The sequence below is a fragment of the Pezoporus flaviventris genome, unplaced genomic scaffold (genome assembly GCF_033815535.1).
Source record: "Pezoporus flaviventris isolate CSIRO_AGI_PZ_B2104156 unplaced genomic scaffold, CSIRO_AGI_Pfla_v1 ptg000031l, whole genome shotgun sequence".
Lineage (NCBI taxonomy): Eukaryota > Metazoa > Chordata > Aves > Psittaciformes > Psittacidae > Pezoporus > Pezoporus flaviventris.
Window position 1 is genome coordinate 46,736,172 of NW_026892579.1, and position 23,324 is coordinate 46,759,495.

Consider the following 23,324-nt stretch of genomic DNA (forward strand, 5'->3'; position numbering starts at 1 on the left):
TAAGCTTTTCAAAAGATTCATACAAATATTCCTCATTTATTTTATTCTGAATAAAAATAAATGAAAGTCTAACCATTTCAGCAGAAGCTAGGACTGGAGAAATGGATTGTCAGCTGAAAAGCTTGTAGGGAATTCTATAATTGTGAAAAGGCAAAACAGGAGGAAACTCAGCCTTATTTATGCATGAATAATAAGCTGGCAAAGATGCGTTTCTTGTTTGCCTAACTGGTCTTTTATATTACAAAATCTGTTTTTTTCTACACTTAGAGCACATCCTAAGATGGAAATTAATGAAGCATTTTTGAAATTTGTTCCTTCCCGTCAAATGGTTAAAAAATCAACATGACAGAGCAGTAGAAGTTCCTATTATTATTATTATGTGCTTTGCTGATAAGAACATAGGAGAAAACCCAGCTTTTTCCTTGTGTATATTTAGCTTAGGAACGCAGTGCTTCATGTACATAGAGATGTGCATCATTAGCCTACAGTTTCATATTACCACAGTGTACACGGAAAAACTGTGCTAAGAGAGATAAAATGCAAGTTTGTTCTCCACTTTTGTAATCCAATATTACACTACTGTTGTCCTTTACATTCATTTCAGCCATCAATATTTACCTAGCTTATGGGAAAACTACAGATGTGTTTCTATTTACCACAGCGGAAGCTGCAAGTTTATTCTGAAGATACTTCCAAGCAACACTGTTTCTTAAATTCTTATGCAAAAGCAGAGCAGCAATGTGAAATGAACACTAAATAGCAAGAACAATATGTGCTAGAACACAGTGAGAGCAAATTATGGCAGGTGCGTCAGTATTTTAAAGCCTAGAACTACTCTGGCTGATTTGCCGTCTAATTTCCTAGAAAGAGAATAAATATATTTATCTTCCTTCCAGTCTCTCTTTTTGTTTTTCACACCCTTCTTAGGAATTTTAAACATATTAGATGATTTCTATTAAATCTGGCAGAAGGGTGAAACCCTCAAGGTTCTAAACTCATGCAAGTTCTGTGAAACTCTCCATTAGGTGGACGAGATGGGCCCAAACTAGTGCAAGCATCCAGTCCATATGTCTACAACTATGGCACATGTTGCCTCTGAGCAAGTGACAGATGGAGTCAGACATGGGAAGAGGTCAGAGTACTATACTAGTGGCGATCAAGCAGTATATGCAAGGGAATGAGAAAAACTGTCCTATAGGACTGCACAGAAAAAAGTAAAGATATTAGGGCTATGACCAAAGACAAAGGGCATAGGGACACAAGGCAAAAATCTGGGGGAATCCTGGCTTCATCACTTCTGTAGCTTGGAGTAAAGATTATGAACATTGTGGTTTTGTTTAGTTTTCATTACTATATAATACAGTATTTCAGGATGTATTCTGATAATACAGGAGTGACTGATATAAAATCAAATCTGTATTAAAGACATGCATAATTTCCTCCATACAATTTTGTCTCTGTGGTCTTAAAATTCGATGTCATAATTCCATTTTTATTCTAATGTTTAGAGCAATTTCATGCTGTTTTATAAAACAAAGTAAGATAAAATATCTCAAAAATATTAACAAATATTGATTTTCAGTTTCCTGTCTGACTGTCCTAATTTCTCTCCATACCTTTTCAGGAAAAGTTCTTCAGGAATTCTGATAACAGGCAGGTTAATGTTCTGAATGTTCAGTTCCTGCAGGCCACTTAGTTTGTCCTGCAGAGTCTGGGCATAGGGGACATTTTTTGATGCCTTTTGCAGCCAGGTGTTGGTTGCCTGCAATAAAGAGACAAATTTTTTGAAGTAAATAATGAGTTTTAAGACTTTCCACTAAGTAATCTGAAAGCCCTTGTAACTATCCATATACTGAGCCTTAGGCATCTGATAAAGTATCTGGCTCAATCAAAGTTGAAAATATACATCTCATTCAATCTGATGAGTGCTTTTACAAGTAGTTCCCATTTTGGCTTCCATGGGGGAGGCATCAGTTCACCAGGTCTATATGGTCAATCTGTAATATCTACTGTAGGTCAAAACATACCACAATAAATTGTGACACAATATGTCGCATTGTCATATCTGTATGAGCCACTTTCTGATCCAGTAGTTCATTGGCATGCTTCTCTAAAGTTTTTGGGTAGTCTGAAAAGTCAATTTGGAAGGCAGAAGACATTTTTTTCACAGCAGCACTGGCGCCTGAATTCCACTCTAGCTCAACTTTCTCAGAATCTGAAAATCATCAATTTAAAAGAAAAAGTTAAAATTAGTAATATTCTTATTCTATTTAGGGATATACTGTAAACTAATGTAACAAGACGTTTAAATTTATAGGTTGCACTTGTGGATCATGCTTTTGTCCCTACCATATCTGAGAAGAACTCTTTCTGAAATTGAGTTTCCATGAGTTGTTGCAGCTGAGCTCATCTCAAGATACCCTTTGTTTGGTGAATAATTAACCAATGCTTCACTTCTAAGTTCAGTTTGCAGGCGAGGAATAGAAAGGGTGCCCCTTAACATTGCCTCTCCCATTCCAGCATACCTGTGAAAGCAAAAAAGTAGCTGTGAATGTAAAACATTTCACTCTACTTTTTCAGTTACGTTTCAGGAGCAATTTCAGCATTTAAATCTATAGTAAAGGCAGAATAGGTGTTATAAAAAAACAAAATAAAATTTGTAAACTCTGTCCCAATTCAATTAGTGTTTTCAGCTTAGCTAGCTACTTTGGGAAATATGTGGTAAATTATTATAATGCTTTGTGCAGATGCACACTATAATTCTGTACTAATTCTATAATACTAAAATGGATGGAAATACATACCTGTCTTGGTAAAGTTGTACCTGAACTAAATTCTGAACTCCTTACTCAAGCTGAATTCTCCACTAAGGATACAGACTGTGGCCATGAATCACATATAAACAAAACATTTGACAAAATATATTATGCCACTGGGCTTCATTTTCCTTTATTCACATTTATTTTATATCTCTGTAGCTTTGTTGACTTGAGCAAACTTTAATATCATGTTAGTGCAACTGAAAAGGAATTGAGGTCCCTGACATCTGTCCAAAGCTCCCACTGATATCAGAGGCAATTCTGCATGAACAGCAAAGACAAAGACTCCCCGGGGCACCATCAAGATCACAGAATTCCATGGAAGATTGAGGTTTATTAAAGAATGTGATCAGCTCATTTCACTATGGTCTTGTGAGGCAGACAATTTTAGAAACCCTGGCAGGCTGAACATTTCTGTTAGCTCCCCTGTAGATGTTCCCGGAAATATTCTCATCATGAAGCGTGGGAATATTTACAGGAAGCTCTCAGTTATTTTTGGTTTTGTTGTTCATTGAGTGCCATTAGATTTTTTCATGGGGAGATGTAATAACTTTTTGTAGAGCTGAACATAACGAGTAAAAGATAATACTTCTCTGAACAAACCTTGCCTTGTTTATATCCTTGGATTATCACACCTGCAATAACACTAGTACAATGTCATTTTTGTAGTCATGTGTGTGCAAACATAGAAGAACTAGCTCAAGGAACTTGTAATACAAATTATATATATACATACAGTAGGAAAGATCACTTGGTGTATTAGGTGTATACATGACGTATTTCAAATAAAATGTCTCAAGGTTTTTTTAAGAGGGTTTGAATGGTAAGCTTCTCTGTCTTTTTGTACAAGCAATTTCTTCACAAAGGGATAAAATTTTCTACCTTCAATAAAATGTTCAGCTGTCTTATACAAAGGTGTAAGTGAGTTACCTTATCTGGCCAGTAAGAGTAACTTCAGAAATCTTCTTGTTGTTAAAGTCTAAGACAAAGGTATATGCTTTCTTCCCAGGAATGGATTCATCAGTAATTCTGAAGTTTGTTCCAAAGTCAACATCAACATCAGGAATGTGGACATCACTGGTCAAAATCTTTCTGTCTCTGTTGTACCTGAAGGTCAGTGTGGCCTCATGCTGCTTTACACCTGGAAAATACAGTGTACTTTGGTTATTTGCAAATACGGAATCTGTTTGGACTTTTATTAAAAAGAAAATTAAAAAGGATCAACTGGAAACCATATCACCCTGAAGATCCTTTGATGAGCTTGAATCAGAAACTAGGTCATCTGTTATCTCATCTTCTAAACACATCATGTGCTGATCCACTAATCCCATCACTACTTCTGTCATGTAAACTTGCCATCCCACAGATTGTCTCTTTGAAAAATTTTGCTGGTTATGCAGTTCTTCTCACTTTTTATGCTTTACTTCCATATTTTATCAGAAATGGTATTTTTCTCTTGCTTATACAGAATTCATTAATGTCTCATCCTTGCTTCTGTTCACCAGTATCACAGTTTCATTTAAAACTTGGGGAAGTATTTGGGGGATATAAAAATAGCCTATGATTTTGGAAATCTTGCACTGGGATTGCATATATGAAATGAAGTTAAAGTTTTGGCCTGTTTGGATGTGAAAATGGTATTCTACTTTATACTGTTAAGAATTCTGATTCATTCATACGGATCTTTTTCCTATTAAATGACACAGTTCAAAACTGAGGTAAACTATACTTTTTTTTTTCAAACTCTTACCTTCTGCCTGAATAGCAAACTTTAAGGTGTCTATCAGGTAATTTCCCTCTCTCTGCAGGGCGTAGTTTGCACTTGCAGAGTATTCCTTCACTTCACCTGTGGACACTATTTCAACTTCAAATCTAAAGAAGGAGTAGACAAATGTTTTGTAAATAACTATTTTGTTCATGACCACAAACAGAAGAAATCATACAGTTCGCAATAGCTCTCCTGAGCTGCTCCTGCTAGTCTGATTTTGAAGATTTTTAAAGGTTAGTTTTATGTGAGAAGATACTGTAGATGCTAAATCTTAAAAGAGAAGGTTAATTAACACGAAATAAACATAGTTAAAGATGATATGACTTACCTGGATTCTCCAGTCAAGGGATAATATGGAGCTGCCTCTGTGGCACTGGCATTAGAGTACAATAATTTGGTGCAGAAATTTAGACCAGCAATGAAAGGCTTGCATGAAGTCCAGGTTTTTTGGTTCTCTATCAGAGGTGGAATCTCTTCATTTTTGGTTGGAGACACCAAATGTAGCGTGTTGCTGGAACAGAAAGATGAACCATTTATTCCCAGGACACATGTTAACCTATTAACAAGTTTATTTTCTAAATAAAAAAATCACTTATTAAGGTAGGGGCTTAATGAAATAACATTTGGTGGTTAAATGAAAAAGTGGTTTATTATTATGATTATTGATAATTATAATGCTATTTATTAAGCCACCCTTTCCAAAATTAATGTAAGTAGTTCATTTAAATTCAATCTAAAAATAGGCATTACTATTATAAAATAGAAGAGTGTTGTTGAAAATTTCATAAAATAGTGGTGAATTAAGGAGTCTGTAAGCCATGACTCACAGTCACCACTTATCTGGGCTTTTTGCTTATCTCACAAAAGAAGTTAACCCAGTTTTACAATGCCTGTTTTTTTTTCTGAACTGAAAATTTCTCTATGCCAGCCCTAGCCTCTCAATTCCATCACAATAAAAATAATGAAGAGAAGGGAAGACCATAGCCCTGAAAGTTCTCATTCAGTTCTCATTACCTGATACTGAGGAGTTTTGTTGGAGTCTTTGGAGCAGGAATGCTGAATTTCAGCTGTCCAGCTTTCATAGTAACATGTGCTTCAATTCCAGACTCATGGAATATATTAGAATTAATCTCCACACCACTTCTAGCAAATTCAGGCATGTTTATTCCCAGGTGTGTTACAAAGTCAATTGCCACTGAAGGTTTAGCAAGGAGTTCTGCTTGCATCTATTTAATAAAGACAAAATGTTGTATTTATTTTCCCAATACACTTACTGGTTTTATAAAACAAATTAATATTGTTGATAATCTAGAAGTAAGTTTCCTATAATTGATTTTGCTATTAAAAAAAATTTGATCCCCAAGTCACACAGGCAGAGGGATCCCATAAATGGCAACTGTAAAGTGACAAATAGAGCAAAACTATAGCACTAAGGAACCTTACCTACTTTAATGCAAAAACCACTCATGCTTCAGAAAGATTTTGTACATGGGACTACTTGCATGTACTTTAAATCTGAAGACAACAGCCAGTTTTCCATTGTAAAAACAAAAATAGCGATTTTCAAAAAAAAATGAGCAATCTGTCTGACAAAAAAAAAAAATGGATCCAAGATTTTAAATTCTCTTAACAGAAAACAGCTTAATTTCAAGATTTTGGTTTGGCCATTACAGAAAGAATGCACAGAATGAAAAATTCTGGAAAAGATTCCAAAGGTAACTAAAAGGCTATCAGTATTAAAAGTTTAGGTGAACTGAAATTATTGATAAATTTATATAAAATATTTACTAAATTAGAGCAAAATAGCTACTAAAACTGTAAAAAAAAAAAGATATATTTGTTTGGGTTTTTTTGGCTTTGTTTTTTTTCTTTTATCCAGAGAAATAATTTTGTGTATCATGGTCTTTAATTGTTATAATTTTAAAATGTTTCCTTTGTGATCAAAAAATGTTCCGTTAAACTCAATTTTTGCTATTTCTTTTAACTGAAACTAAAAAGCTTCACTTTGAATTGGTCACATCAGAATTTTTTATAAACTGGTTGGTTTGAACAGGAATTTGTAATACTCTCATTTGAAAGAGGGAGAAATAAACACAGATTAAAAAGATTATTTTTGAAAGGGTGATTAAAATACTTTAATAAATTTTATTATGTCTTATACTTGATTTATTATATGCATTACTTCTTACTTCAATGTAAATGTCATCCAAAAATTAACTGAAGACCTCTAATAAGTTCTTTTTTTTTTTCATTTCAAGAGTATTTTATAGTCTTTATGGTGTTACACATTTATCATGGAATGAAATTGTAGATTACTGGGAGACAAAATATAGACAGCTGTCAAGACTTACACTTTTTTGATGAAGCTTCATAGCTACTTTGGCCCCAGGTGTCACTATTCCAGACAAGGCAAACTTCAGTTGCAGGCCTGCTCCAGTTGGGAGCTCAAACTCATTGTCCATGAACATATAGTGGATGAATAAATCCCTGTCAACACCTTTTGAAATGGCTTGTGCAATCTGTGAGGCAAACAAGGAAATAAACACTAACATATCTACACTTTGGAAATGTACATCTCATATTTTAAAAATTGATCATGGTATGACTGTAACTGCATAATCCAAAAATTAGTTACATAGATAGTACAGAATCTTAATTCCTATGGATTACTTGCTTCAAAAGAATGCACTAAAGACTGTCCATCAAAATCTCAGTTTTAAATGAATACTGGATTTTATTATCTGCCTTCATACACATAGATCATCTACGCTGACATACACACACAAAGGTGAATTGGTTTAGATAACATTTAACATTTTGGCTTCCCCAAAGTCAATGGCAAAGAGGTTTTTTTTTTGAACTTCAATGAAAGCAGGCTTTCACCGAATATTCCTGTATTTCAACTGTACTACAACTTCTTTTCTTCTTAACATGATGAATGGTTGCTTAATATTAATATGCATTTTCATAATTAGATATTTAGTAGTGTAGCATAATCGCCAGCAAATGATTTAGGGCATTGTTCCAGTAGGTAATTCAGTCATACAATAAGATCTTAACTTTCCTTTTTCCTTTCCTTTCACCCATCTTCCAGGAGGACTCCACTTTGATATTGAGGAGTCTTCATGGGTTTCTCAGAGTCCTTCAGACTAAACCTGGATATTTTAAATAATTTTATTTTCATGTTGGCATCAAATAGACATTCTTTACATCATAAACACAGCCTAAATTTTAAAAAAATCTTGTCGAAAGCCCCCAAATTAATAATACACATTAGTGCATCAGAAACATACCATTTCAGGAATAGTCTGAAGAGTTTTAACACTCTTTAAAATCATGGTTCCCAGCAATTTGAAATCATTGAATTTCATGTACCCAAGTTCTTCTCCCAGGATTCTCAGATATGCTCTTCCTTCAGGAGCTTCTTTGTTGCCCAATTCTTTTAATAGTTTTTCAAGGTTAAGTATGATTCCTTTCATGACATCCTGAAAATTCAATTTGAAAGAAGTAAAACATATTTATGAGAAATCCGTAAGACCATGTATCTAAAACAGTCATTTAGTGAATGTGAACTAATCTGCACATGCACTTCTCACAGATTTGCCTTCAAAGGCCCCTCTCTCATACAATTATGAAAAAAACATTATTAAATAGCATTAAGTATTTCTGGTTTAGCTTATCAGAAGAGGAAAAGACTCATATACAATAAAGAGGGAAGTGCTGTAATTGTTGTGTAAAGATAGGAATGCTGTGCTGCACAGAGAATGTTTTCAAGCTTACTTGATCCTGCTTGCCATCCTGGGAGTAACCAAAATAGTCAGAAAGCATCTTGGAAACTGGCTCTGGCACTCTGCCATCAACCCAGTACAAGGCCTTGCTTGCAGTGTCTGGGAAAAATCCCTTCTCTCCAAACAAAGCTTCCAGTGTTGGTTCAAACCCCTTTCCATCCAATCCAAGCTGTAACAAATAGGATATGCAGTAACAGACAGATTCTCCACTTCTTCAGAGCTTTACAACAAAGAGACTTTCTGGGCAACAAACAATGCATTTCAAGGCTATCCTGCAAGTCTACAATTTCTAAGGGAAGATATGGAATACTAGGTATTACAACTAATTTTATCTCTCTGGTGAGATCTAACAAAAAACCTACACATAAGCTGGATCTTACTTAAAATCTACGAGTATGTCAGTGTGGCAGTAGTGATTCATTAGCATGAAGGCAATTTGTTACAGATGGGTTCATTTTACCCTAGCTGAGGCCTTTAGTAACTCCAACAAGGTCGTCCATCCAGTCAGTGCCAAGTGACATCACATAATGGCTGGCTTGCTCTAAAAACTATTGAGATTAAATGAAAGTCCCCTTGTAAGCATAGTGATATTTAGATTTCTCCCAAAGCTTGTACAAACAATACATTATTCAGAGAAAGTCATTGTAAGAAAACAGAAATGAGAAAGAAAACAGCTGAATACTCGCAAAAGTTTTTAATAATTGTACCTCAAAGATATCGCTTGACCCAAATCCATACATGTTCAGGGTGGCTTTTAGCATAGTCTCTTTAGGAACATAGCTGTTTGGATCAAATACAACATTTCCTTCTACTTTGGCAGAGAGGGGATCAATGCCAGGTACAGAAACCCTTTTGGAAATCTGGTAATTTTGTGAGAGTTTTCTGAAATCTTTGACTGTTGGAACCTGGTTTCCTTTCAGAGCTTCTTCAACTTGCTTTTTTAGACTAGGAAAGAGGACAGCAATGCAAATATGGTTAGTATAAATTCCAAAAAGTCATTTAATCTTAGTTGAGGGATTTCTTGTGTCACTTGCAGACATTCATATGACTCAGGTGATTGCAAATGGCTAGCACTGTTCTCTGCACAGATAAATATAAGACTGTAAGCTGGCAATGCTCTAACAGCCACAGATTTACTCACCTGATATGCTTGTTCAAACAAAGAAAACAAACAAAGAAAACAACCCAAACAATCAGAAAAAAAGAGAAAAAAGGCATTACTAAATAACTAGTGCTGCAATTATGGTCAGAACTTTGGTCTCCCTAGAAGACCAGCACATAACCACATAAATTTTACTTACTCTTCAATGCCTATTTCTTCAGAGTCTAGGATGTTGGCAACATGTGAGGCAATGAAGCTTTTCACTTGCTCGTTCTTCTCCTTTGTGAGGACTCTCAAAATCTTGGCAAGATCATTTGGGGAAGGATTTTTCATCAGTATGAGATAAGCTGCTAGACGTTTGTCTGTAGGTGCATCCCCTTCTTGGAATGCTTTCAGAAGTGCTGAACGGTCCTATATAAGAAAGGTTTGCACTGATGAGCTGGCTAGCAGATGATGTTGCTAAACTCTTTTGGGAATATATAGGGTGAAATAATTTCCAGGATGTAATGTGTTCAAGACTGCATAACTATTTCTATGCTTTAGTTCTACAACTGATCAAAAATGTTTCATTGAAGCTATTTTGATAAAATTTCTTTTGATAGAAAATGCCATAGAAAGGATGGGTTTATTAAAGCTAGTTTTCTTATCCTACATTTGGCAGGTTACTTTTTTGTTTAGAATACTGTTTTCCTTTTTTGGAATCAGAAGAGTTCTGGTCAGCAGACAAATTGTCAAATTTTGGGAAAAAAGATAATTCAGTTTGAGAAGTTGATAAAAATCTTCTGTTGCAGAAAACAAAAAGCATATTTTGAATTAAAAAAAAAAAATCTTTAAATTAAACTGAATCTGAGGATATGAACTCCAGGTGTTTCCACGTTCCCAGTCTCATTAAGCCTCGTCAGGAAACAAAAGCGTATCTTTTGATATTGAAACTGATATCAGTTTTCAATATCTTTTGATATTGAAACAATTTGATACTGATATTGGAACTATATCAATATACTAAGCTGGCACCCATTCTGTAGGAGGTGCTTTAATGTCACTGTAATGTAATAATAACCTAGATAATAAATCTAACCAGTACTATTTATAACAATGACAATAAAATGTAAATGGAGTGCTTTGTTAGTTAAAACCACTTTTAAATAAGTAGAACTCCATTTAAGACATTAACAGGAACAGATCCAGACTTCACATTTAAACTGAGACTACCGATACAAAGCAACTGCATCTCAAACAAGCAACACCCACTGAGTCAGAACTCTGCAGAACTTCTCAGGTATGTGTATGGAAACTAACTAAAGGAGTTCCAAAAATGCAGGAGACAGCTAAAAAGGGAGATAACAAAGCTATTGAATAATGGGAATGGTTTTGCATATCCAATAACTTCTCTGAACAAAATGAACTAAAACCAGTTTGTGCTGGTTCTTGTGACCCAATTTACCTCTTCAGTAACAGTCATTTTCCTGAATGCCTGGATGGCTGCTTTCTGAACTGAAAGTGATGCAGCTTCATTTCTCATACATGTCTTAAGAAAAGACTTCAGGTTGGGTTTAGCTTTCTCCATTACTGTGCCCATGTTTCCAATAGCCTGTCAGTAATGAAAACACAGAAAGATGATAAACAATTTCTCCACTAAGAAAGTAATATTTGAGTTACAATTCAAACTAGTAGCTGCATAAGGAAAAAAGGAAATAAAAATACCCGAAGCGCTAGGTACGTGAGTTCATCTTCCCCAGAACAATCAGCGCCAAGCAGTGAAATCATGAAATCTGCAACATTTGTTATTTCCTCTGTCACAGTCATCTTCTCATTGTAGAACCTGAAGAAACAGAGAAACACATTAGGAAAAAAAGGAGAAAATGAGGAATGCCTATTTTTTAACGCCAAACAATAAATAACAAAAAGTAACAAAGAATCCTCAAAAAGTGACTAGTTTTAGGGTTTACTCTCAGCATTTTAATGTTTTCTTGAGGATACTTTGTCCAATTACATGCTGTCATTACTTACTTAGTAACAGAATGACTCAAGCCATAAAAAGAAGCTCTACTTGGCTGATACTGGGCCATATTAAGAATTTCCTGTATTCTTTTTGGAGTTGGAGAAGGCAATAGTCCCAGTGTATACGTGACCAGGTCTACCACAAGTGGGTTCACATTTCCAGTTCTCATTATTTGAATGACTGCACCATTACACTCTGGAGTCCCACACTGAGTCAGGCCCTGTACTGTGATGGAACTGAAAGGAAAAGAGATTATTTAAGTTATAACATGATTAGCTGTGAACAACAAGAAAGTATTAGTGATACTATGATTACACAGACATATCTGGTTTTTCTTCACCAGAGGTTTTCCCACAACTCTAAGTATTATAATATGTTGAACTAGACTGAGGGTCTAGTCTCTGTACAGACTGAGGTCATTAAGTATGTGTAAACTGAAGCCAGCTAGGACAGAAGAGTATGGGTAGGAAGTAGAGGGCATGGTCAGACCAAAGAATTGTGCTTTTCCATGTATCCAGAAATATCGTTTTAAAAACTGTATGTTTTGCTTGGGAGTTTGAACTTACAGTCACTGTCCTTGAGCAAAACTCAATATGTTTGGCTATAATAACAAAGCCACAGGATTGCGTCTGGCATACATGCATGAGATGGTGGTGAGCAAAAAAACCCTGCACTGGGCTGCATTATATTCTAATTTATAGTTTGGCTTCTCCAATAAGTTTGGAAGGTTTTGTGGGTTCTTCATAGAAGGCTAGAACTTTCAGATCTATTTGAATTCTGATACTGTTCTCATATATTTAATATTCAAGTTTCAATTAACAACCAAGTGTTTCTGATGAAAAAATGTGAAATCCACAGGTTTTACTCTCAATTCCTTATTTCTCTTTCTAGATAATTCCGATGATACTAATCTTTCTGAAAGACACTCTTTACATCTAATTAACCTCTAACTGAAAACCACTTGCAGCAAAACTTTAGAATGTGGCATTGAGATATGTTGTGCTTGTGCAATGAACTGTTGTAACATACCTTGAGGTTTCCATCATCTTTGACACAAGAGAGCTAAGAGTGGTGTCATGTAAACTTCTAAGCCCAGAAACAAATTTGTAGAAGAGTCTTGCTCTCTGCTGGTTCTGCTGGGAGGTTGTAAGTTTCTGAAGTTCTTGAAGGATCTTCAGAACAGCATCCCCCTGCTTGGGAAATTTGGCATCTGTACTTTCTAGGGCAAGTCCCTTCTCTTCCAGTTCATCTGGCAATTAAAAAAATCACATTCTTTATGTCTTTTTCAAGGAGCTATGTTCATTTTTATCTTCCGCCATACATTTACCATAAAGTCTGTGGATTATATTAGATGATAATTGCTGAAGTTTAACAGCTGAACAGTTACTAAAAATAATGGAGTAGAGTTTAAATATAATTCCCCCCAAAGCTATATTACACTTATTTGCATAAATTCTTTTAAATTTTCATTAAGATGATTCTTTAACACCTTTTATGTTAGCATAGTTTGATTTTTTAACTTTTAATGAGAATATTTTAGAAGAGTTATTTATGACTAGAATTACCAACTGCATATCAGAAAATAATGTTTTGGAACCAAATATATAGTAATGATGGACTGTTTAAATTTGGCAGCTGGAGCTAAAAGTTTCATAAGAAATTATGGTTAGCTAAAAAGGGTTAATCAAAGTAATTTCCAATAAGATTAAAATTACTTTCCAAGCAAATTTTTAATTTTTAATTATAAATAATATTTAAAAGTTGAAATGAAAATACAAAGATTATTCAAAATTGCAGTGGTTTTAAATGTTCCTGGTTTTTCCATTTTATGCCTCAACCTTTTTTCCTGGTTAAATTCATCAAAAATCATTAAAAATTATGAATTGTTTTGGTCCCCTCAACTGCATCTTTATTTAATTCAGTGTTGTTTTTTGGTTGTTTTTTTTTTTTTTTCCTTTAATATGCTTGTATTTAATCTGCATTTTGTGTTTGTATTATTGAGAATTGCAGCTATACCTCCATCAAAATTTCTGTTATTAATCTTTGGGGTATCTTCAAGCTTCAGTGTCTGGTTGACCTCTGTCATCACACCGTAGCGATTTCTAGCAAATAAAGAAAAATTCAGTCCTTTAGTTGAGTCTAAGTACCACTGAGGGTCTCCTCCCTTTTTGAGAACAAAATGCATATTTGGGGATCCAGTCATGGCAGAATGTGATACATCACCATTTAAAATGAATATTTACAAAGAAAGTGTAATGATAAATAGTGAGCAACCCACTTGTATGAGGAAGGCAGAAACAGGTGTTTTTCACTGCAGACAGCATCTCTTATATGCCTTTTCTTTGCATCAATATTGTAATGACAGAACTGCGTGCTCCTTAGAAGAGTAGATAATGGGATGTTCTGTAAAATAAATAGTTTGGCAGTCATTTTACTGCCTATTATGGGAAACAAACATAGTTTTGAGGCTGCCATAGTTTTACTGTAATATTAAGTTACAGCATATTAGAAACAAGGTGCATAACTGTAATCATTCTCACACAAAGACAAAAATTGTGACAGTAACAATTTTTAGTCTTGAGTCTCTTCACAGGCAAAAATCCCACTGAATTTTTCCTTCAGGCCTTATAGAGGTGTTTGGCTTAGCAGTTACTTCATGATTGATCCCCTGCTGTCTACAACAAAGGACTCCTTCATAGAAACCAGTTTGCAATTTTTAGAGTAGTTCAAGCCCCTTGTAACAGCTGATGTTCCTTTTAATTTCACTCTTATCATAAAAATTTTACATATTTCTACAAGCTGTAGAAATGGCAGAAAATATAAAATGTAGTTTTAGCATGATATGAGCTCCTAATAATTGAGGGAAAACACTCAAAAGCACAGATGCCATAAAACCAGGAAAATATCTGCTGATACTCAAGCAAGCAACTGCATTTGATCATTATGGATTAAGAGGTAGCCTGAACAGCATGTAAAACCATCTACTTGGGAACATTTAAAGCCCTCTCCTCCTGCACATCATATACATATCAGGGTTTTGGTGAACAACACGTTTTCCGTGAAATTGGAATGGTGAAAATTTTGACCCACAAAACTAAAAATTTGGATTTGACCTGATAGGTTATCATGTAATCAATAGTACTAAGTCCATCTAAGAGAAGTTCTCCTTTAAAAAAATAATGACAAGAACATGAAAGAAGATAATTACACTCTTTCTCTGCATCTTTGTTTCTCTATTGACTGCCAACAAAACCACAGTCTGACCTAATGCAAGGGTGCAGAAAACCTATTAGAAGATAAATACAAAATTTAGTTGCTGTAGTACTTGTTTATAATTTTAGGTGATGTAGTGAATAATTTTATATAATTTTTAATGGCATACTTACTAGTCCCTTTACAATGGCAATAGGGCTGACATAATCTCTGATAGGACTGAAGTTGTCACAGGCTTTCAGGTCTCTGTTAATTGAAATATCTTCTGCAACATTTCCTTTTCTAGATTTGAATTCAACTTCACTGTCACACTTTCCATACACAGTATCCTGGAAGCAGGAAAGAAATCAGTGTTTTTTTTCATGCTGTCAGACATTTTCTGATCTAGCTGAAAGGTACCCTTTTTGATCTGAATTAAGAGGTCTCTTGAAAACGGTGTTCAGGAGTAATTCTACTAGGTAAGGTTTCTTCCATTTGTTAAGGAAATAAAGTGAATACTTTCAAAACACCTACCATTGAAACAGTTTGTATGTTTTCTACTGTTTCTGTTGGCACAAGTAGAGCTGAGATGATCCCTCTCTTGAGATTCAGTACATTCAGAGGTTCATCCTTCTCTGGATACAGCTTGACTTTTGTTCCATCCTGAATGCTGAATTTTAGTTCATGCCTGCCCCCCCAAAAAACACATTGTTAGTGTGAAATCACATCAAAGCCACCCAGTGAAGAACATGTTATCAATAAACTGCTGGCAATAGCTAGCATGAATGAAGCAACATGTTTATCTTGGTCTATCATTATTTACTATTCACTGTTACTATTAGAAAATATTACTACTAAAGCAGCAAAATTCTAACCAAGGTCATTCTGATACCATCAGACTACATCATCTAAGGACAAGCAAATACCAAAAGCAATGGCTGGAAGTTGGAATTGCACAAATTCAGGGAGGAGAAAAGTCAGTTTTTAGAATGAGGTAATTATTAACTACAGCAATAGGCTACAAAAGGATGGGAAGGATTCTCTACTAGTCGCAGTCTTTAAATTATACTTTGTTTTCTGAAAAACATAGTTTAACATTGTCTCAAGTTGTTTTGAGATCTATGGCTTCTGAAACAAGAGGGAGTGGATACTGAGGCACTGAAACAGCATGAGGATGCATGAGTAAAACATGCACTGACAAGCACTAGAGACTAGCTGGGTGGAGGGAGTAGCGGCCATAAGTTACAAAAGCAGATAAGTAAGGAAAAGATAAGTTGCATAGGTCATTAAAGATTTGGATAGGAAACATGGACTTCAGTCTCAAATGCCTTTCTATTGCACAGTCTTTGTACCATGTCAACAGAGGAAAATTATCTTAAAATGGCTGCACAGAGCCATTTAAGATTTGCTTATAAGAAGAAACATTCCACTTGTAATAATCTTTTAGGAGACTACCCAACAGTTTCTTGATGTAGATGATACAGGTGACAAAAATATTCCAGGTGAAAATTCTGGATGGGGAAAAACCTTCTCTACTAGCAATTGAGAACTCTGCCAAGTTAGGTCTAGAAAATTTTGCTGTGGAACCAGCTTATAAACCTAACATTATCGTGAAACACGTTCTATGCCTAGCGAAACATAGAGTGAACTGTAACATTGAATCCTGTTCCATATTAAGGCTACAAGTACTGATGATAATTGCTAACGCTTACCTGGACATGGCATTTGCAAAGTCCTCAGAGTTCTTTGACTTCTTTAGCATTGTCCTTCCTTCAGCGTCAACACCAAATGTCTCCCTCAGGGAGCAATGCATTGCCCTCAGGATGAAGTGACACAGCTGTGGTACCTCCAGTTCAACCTGGAAATACAAATATGATGTATTTATCCTTTTTTCATTATAATTTTTCCAGGATCATCCATTACAGTTTTGCAAATATGATATGCCTTGGGTTTTCTGAGTGTCAGAATCACCCTGCTAGAAACTTTTGGGAAACATTCCAAAGTACTCTAAATAACTTAAGGTAACTTGAGGGAAATGATATAAAAGTTGGTCTTTGCTTGGTTTGATGGTAGGGAGTATGCTAAATACATGCTAAGCAATCAGCTTAGGTTCTGAAAATTTATGGTACTAGAAGAACTGTATGAAAATTTGAGTCATTGCACTGATCACTGTCAGTGATCTGTCATTAACAGTGTGTGCTAAACAAAAAAATATTTTCCTTAGTTATTCATTTCAGAAAAAAAACCCACAAACCAAACACATGATGGGAAAGTTTGGGGTTAAATGGAGGGACATTGGGTAATTTAATGAGCTACAGGATCTTTTACTCCTATAGCTCCAGTTCTGCCTTGACTGTTACCATCAACAAGCAATTAAGTGGTCTTCATGGCACCAATAAGCTGTTTTAGTTCAGCTTCTAGAATTGTTTGTGGACATTGGCAAACTCAGGCTGAGAGCTAAGGAAAACTGAAATACCACATCTTCCCCTCTCTCATGTAAAAGTACAGCTAGATCTGGATTGAAATGCATTTGGCACAGTGGTATGAAGGACTTCTGACACCCTCAGTGCCTTCTCTGGGACAGGAAGGGCTTAGTCTTCAGGACTCTTAACATGTGCCTTTCAAAAGAATTATCTTGTTTGGAAAAACATTGAAGAATGCTCCCCAGCTTCCAGCTTCCATGTTATTCCATACAGATATATAACAGTCCAAATCAGTTTTATTTACTCCTCTTTCTCTACCTTGCAAGTAATCTTTGAACCACTTCGAGAGTCTGCTGTTCCCGTGATCCCATTTGATGTTTCTGCTTCATATGAATAAACATACTTTCTGAGGTGTTTAAATCTGGCTGCATCTTCTGAAATTGGGAAAACAAGAGTGCTTTTATGATTTGTGTAGGATATGTATATGTAGATCCTTACAATACATGCTTGTGTTGTGTAAGTAAAATGAATGCCACATTTAAAGGAAGCATGAGGACCCTCCCACTATTTCCTTGTGCAGAACAGCTTTCAGACAAAGAAGTAATGTCAGAGAGATACATTCTGAAGAGTAAGACAAAACTTGTGGGGGAAACATAATTTTTAGGGTCCACTTCTCTGTATGATAAGATCTGACAATATGACCCCATCTGGCCTTCAAATAATGCCCCATTAAAGTTACTGAAAAAAGCAGGAGAAAACTTCAGATATGGAAGTTTTAAAAATCATAGAATTGTTTGGATTGGAAGAGACATTACAGATCATCTAGTTCCAAACCCCTGCCATGGACAAGGACACCTTCCACTACACCAGGTTGCTCAAATGACCCTATTGCTTCCAAATTAAATCAGCCAAATGGTAGTTTTCAAACTGGTAACAAAATTATTAATTTCAGCTTAGATTTTTCCATCATAATTCAAACGCAAGGAGATGCTTTATCTAAATCATATGATTGAGACTGAAAGCAAATAGACACAGAAAGAGACAGAACACCAAATCTAGCATACCTCAATACCATTTCACCGAAATCTACAGAGTATCTTTCAGCTCCAGACTCTCCCAAAACATGATCTACTCTAATTCACTTATTAGATCATAAAATTTTACTAATGGAGATAGACATCAGTTATATGAAAAGCATCCAGAACAAGGCAAAATCACTGATATGAGTAAGAACAAAGCAGGAGGAAGTATCTGCAGAGATGTTTCTTTTTTTTTGCCAAAGGAAACCTCAAAACCTAGTGAGCTTCCTCAAAGGGATGAATTTCACCTGTGTTTTATCTGTTCCCATTGCTTTTAGAGGCAATTCACCTGTAATTCTAAACCTTAAAAGCAAGAATAAACTTAGAGACATAAAGAAAAGGATTATTTTTTTCAGTATTAAATATAGGGTTATAAGATCCTTTGGTGTCTGGAATGCATAATGTAGGCCTAACAATGTTCTCAATTACAATTCATTCCCATTATAACTGCAGGATTTTTTTTTAAGCTGAACATATGATGATCAGGTATTTTAAGTGACTGTGTCAGAGCAGTTTAGGTATATCTGAACCAGAAGTTACTGCTCCTTCTGTTTAGACTGAACAGCTTACTGGGATTATGACATTGTTGCGATGCTGAGTGAAAAGGAATTTCCTAAATTGCTCCTTTGCACTTATTTGTGACTGTTTCAAAATATTAGAGTCCTGATCTGGTTTTATAGGAAAAAAAAAGGTAAAGGTATCTTGGTGTAAACCCACTTGCTCACCATCAAATCTGTATGATTTTGCCTATCTATATGTGCCATGAATGTAGTTTGCTCTTCTTCTTTTATAAAATATTTGTCATGTCAGAGGCTAATGGCAATGTTAACGACCTTTTTATGTGACAGAATTACATATTTAAAAGGAGAACAGAATAGTACTATAAATCTCATATTTCCTCCTTGGACTGTCACTTTTATAGACTTTACATACTGTAATAATGTTTCAATTGAGATTACTTTCATGTAATTCCTAAACAGAATTAATACAATTAATACTATCATGCAGTAATCAGCATCAAAAACATTTGCAAACTGAATTATCTAATTAACACTAAAATTAACTGCTATAAGAAAATTCAGCATTATCCCTGTCACTTTTGGCTGTCCTGATCTATAATACTGTTTAACTGAACATCCTCAAAAATTTTCGCAACACCATTATTTACTATGTTAAAGCCAAAAGGCTGATTATGCCTCCACGTCCTGCTTTTAAACAGCTGAAATAAACCCAGTTGCCCGGAGATGGCGCTATAGCAAAAAACAAGGGGGAAAAAAGACACCGAAGACGAGAACAAAACAGCTCCTGCAGTACTTTGACCCTATGGTGGAACATTATGTATCTAACCAAGCAGTCAAGGCTAGTCAGAGTTCACTACAAAGACAGGGCATAAAGTCAGCGTTTCCCGAGTCTTGACTTGTTTAAAGAAACTGCTGTCCTTGTTGACAGAGTTGATGATTTATTCTACAGGTATTTAGTTAGATATCCAAGTGCAATTCCGTGGGTTTAGCAGTCACTGGAAGTTGTAAATGGGAAGAGAAATTCAGCCCACGGTAGGGTTTAATATACATAACCTCACTGCTAAAGTATCACATCTAATAAACAGGGATTTCTAGATTAGGGAATTTGCACCTGACAATTAAGAAATCAACAAAACAAAGGAAAGTAGTTTATTAATATCAGCTTTTTAAAAGTTTAGAAACTCAATCACTTCTTAGGAAACTTTCGAGATTCTTTGAGCCAAGCTTTGTGGCTAATTAAACACCTAAAGTAAGTGGCAATAAAGAATATTACCATCACTTCTGTTTCGGAGGAAGAGGTTTAGGGAAAAGTCAGGCTTAGAAAGATGCATTCAGTTAATATAGCAAAATAAGATAACAAAAGCAGATTTAAAAAATCAGTTACTTGAACATCCTGGATTTCCACTTTCGGGTGTTTCTTCTTCTGTAAAGAATAAAAAACCCAAAGAATTAAAAGCTGGAAAAGCAGTTTACAGCTATAAAACAAGGGCTATGGAAATATAATCAGAAATACTATATTTTTGTTGTCAGGCTTTTTAAATTCATACCAACTTTTGAACATTGATTTAAATAACCAAGCTACCCTTACCAGTACAGAGTCAAATCCAGAGGGAATTACAGTAGTTGCCTTGTGAACTAAGACCTCAGAATAATGTCTTGAAGCCACTGAATTAAATTATTTTGATTTAAGCTGAGAAGTATCAGCTTTTTGGTTAACAAGTATTTTTAAAAGCACTATGTTATGTGAAATAGAAAATTTATAAATTACGGACAAACGATGTAGAGGTAGACAAATGAAATCTGCCATATAACATGGTTTACTTTAAAATTTTAGCCTATTTGAGCACACAAAAGTACTGCATAATGAATACATGGCTGTATTTAGCTTCTTGTGCATTTAAAAAAGGAAAACCGTGAAGATTAATACTACTTTTCTATTAAATATTTTCTGAATATTTAGAGTTTATTCTTTGAAAGAGAAGAACACTTATTGGAAGCCTATTCAAATTATGTAGAATCATTTGCTCCAATCTGTTTTAGATATGTCCCATATGACTCTATTTAAAATAAAGTATATCATATATATAATATAGCAAATCTGTAATGCAGCAAATCTATAATTTGATGCATTCATTTGATGCTATGTCATTCTTTAGGATATCATACATGAACGCCAGGACTTATCACAATATTCTCTGCACACTTTCCAAGTTTTCATTCTGGAAATTCTAAGAATGACCACACTATAGAAATAGGGTGTCTCATTAGCTACAGTAACAACAATAGCAATAGTTATACTACAATTACTATTACAATACTAAGAGTAATAACACTATTAATAACAAAATTGTGTATCATCATTCATCAATAGAATATTAGTTCAACAAAGGTGTATTTATGGTGAATTTAATTTATATATAGAACCAGACCTGTATCATTGGCCTCAGACTCAGTTTCCTCCTAAAGCTTCCTGAAGTCTTCAGTTACACTACAGTGTTATATTCTAAAACAGCCACTTCTTGGGAAGGAAGGATAGCTTACAATCCACAGCACCATATTGATCTAGGCTGTCTTTTCTGATTTTAGGGGAAAAATACCTTTTATTGGCTTACTTCTTTAACGACCACTACTACTGATGACCATGAGCCTTTAACACAAAATTGTGTTTCAAATGTCAGTATTACCTGCCAAAGACATTTTGCTTTACTGCTCTCTATCTTCACATTTGCCACAAAATAGGTTAAAACCAGCTGGGATAAATCTGTATGGTACCTCCAAACTTCAGCATCTTCATGGGGGTTTAGAAGGACAGCATTATCGAAAAGCTATTAGGCCAAAATAAATTATGTGAATTCCTTACAAGTTGCAAAATACATTAAATCTGATAAAAAGATACCAGAAAACATTTGTGAATTTTTGATGTGATCCTCCTGATTTCCCATTCCTACAAAGGGAAGAGATGAGATCTTTGCCACACTTACCCTAATTCTATAAGCCATTGTCCTGCTGATTTTTGCATTATTGTTGTTTTAATGGGTTCATAAATAAAGCAGCAAAAAGCACTAACATTAAAAGCAGTACTTACGTGTAAGAACGCCACTGCTGAGCAGCAGCAAGAGCAGCAAGAGCTGCACAGGGCCCATGGTGAGCCCTGGACACTCTTGTTGCTTTTTATTTTCCCCTGTTTTTCCTTCCCTCCCCTCTTCACCTCTTCCCTACAGCCTCAGAGGGAGAATGAGCCTTCTGACTTGGACTTCAATTTATATAGTGTGCAGCAAGCAGCTGAGGCAAACGGTTTAGAAAGCTCAGAGCAAATTGCCAAAGGTCCAAAGGTGAGAGTTTCAGGTCCTCACTGCACTCCAGACAATGCTCTACTTTGGTTGTTGGGAGCCCCGGAAGGCAGAAGACTAAGCATATATTGTAGATAAGTCACTGTTCCAGTTCATTTATTTTTTTTTTTTCTTTAAGAGAGTCTTAAAAGCAAAGTCCTCCAGCTAACAATGTATTCAAGTAAATTTCCCACATCTACACAGGAACAATTACAACTCAGAAATTATAGCTAGAAGAAATGATCGCTGTAGCATGCTTTCAGTATAGATGCTGAGAGGCTTAAGGGTATGGGCACTTGAGAAAATGAGAGTATTATGCAATTTAGACATCTCCTCTTTACAGGCAGAAGAATGAAAGTTTAAGGGTTTTTTTCCACTGTTGCATCAAAATTTGTCATTTACCATTCTAAAAATAATTTTATATCTACTTGCAATATTCCAGTCATGTTCATGCTGAAAGTAAGCTCTGCATAATTCTTTTGTTTCCTTATTTTTAGATTCAATTTCTTTATTTGCTAATAATAGCAAAAATATGAAAATAGATGATAAAATTTATCTGAATGAAGAAGATAAACCTGATCAAAATACAAACAAAAGAACCTTCTAATGAATATGAATATTGGTAAAAAAGACTGGGTTTATGGCTTGAGAAATTCAAGTTTGGTTTCTTTCTCTACTTGTATCTATCAAAGCTAACTGCAGTAAAAAAAAAAAAAAGACTATGGAATTAGTTAAGAATATTTTGTTCAGCAAATTTAATTTTCATGTATCTGATGAAATGGAAATGTTTTGACATGCCCGAATCAAAATATTTCCTCTTAGCCTGTTGACTCAAAAAATCAAATTTTGGCTTAGCTAAGCAGTAATTTCTTTTCCCTTGAAGTGTTACCATGTTACCAAGCATCCTGGTAGTTACCTTTAAAGTCTCTTATTTCTTCATACCCTCTCTCTCAGACTTGAGAGTTGGGTTATATTTCCTAGGATGCACTATGATCATTTAACTCCTGACATCAGTTCAACCAAATGGTAAGCACTGATGTACAATGAATGGAGTGTACTGTCCAATAACAAAGACATCTTCCTTTGTAATTAGGATTTTGTCTGATTACATTAACAAGAGCATGCTATTTCAGAGATTTTTTTGCAGTGATTTCTGTTGTGGATTCATCAGTATTGGAGGCATCATGAAGAAAGCATTTCTTAGATTTTTCCATTGTGGTTTCTGTCCTTGGCTTATATCAATCACAGATACAATAAAACAACCAATAGGAGATAATTAATTTTTACTTCCAAAAAGCAAC

At 35.0% G+C, this 23,324-nt stretch overlaps 1 protein-coding gene across 1 annotated transcript in view; it reads right to left on the minus strand.

Moving 5' to 3' along the window:
- Window positions 1–21,941, minus strand: part of APOB (apolipoprotein B) — a 37,409-nt gene extending 15,468 nt beyond the window's left edge. Inside the window, 24 exon segments of the mRNA XM_061460886.1 lie at window positions 1,617–1,762; window positions 2,028–2,215; window positions 2,350–2,525; window positions 3,750–3,960; window positions 4,570–4,691; window positions 4,916–5,098; window positions 5,602–5,813; window positions 6,939–7,106; window positions 7,881–8,072; window positions 8,368–8,544; window positions 9,083–9,320; window positions 9,677–9,888; window positions 10,922–11,068; window positions 11,182–11,299; window positions 11,488–11,715; window positions 12,509–12,728; window positions 13,496–13,581; window positions 13,758–13,882; window positions 14,866–15,021; window positions 15,206–15,359; window positions 16,384–16,529; window positions 17,413–17,528; window positions 20,079–20,117; window positions 21,780–21,941. Of these exon segments, the coding sequence (XP_061316870.1) occupies window positions 1,617–1,762; window positions 2,028–2,215; window positions 2,350–2,525; window positions 3,750–3,960; window positions 4,570–4,691; window positions 4,916–5,098; window positions 5,602–5,813; window positions 6,939–7,106; window positions 7,881–8,072; window positions 8,368–8,544; window positions 9,083–9,320; window positions 9,677–9,888; window positions 10,922–11,068; window positions 11,182–11,299; window positions 11,488–11,715; window positions 12,509–12,728; window positions 13,496–13,581; window positions 13,758–13,882; window positions 14,866–15,021; window positions 15,206–15,359; window positions 16,384–16,529; window positions 17,413–17,528; window positions 20,079–20,117; window positions 21,780–21,837 (3,818 nt within the window). The 5' untranslated portion in view covers window positions 21,838–21,941.
- Between the last annotated feature and the right edge of the window lie 1,383 nt (window positions 21,942–23,324).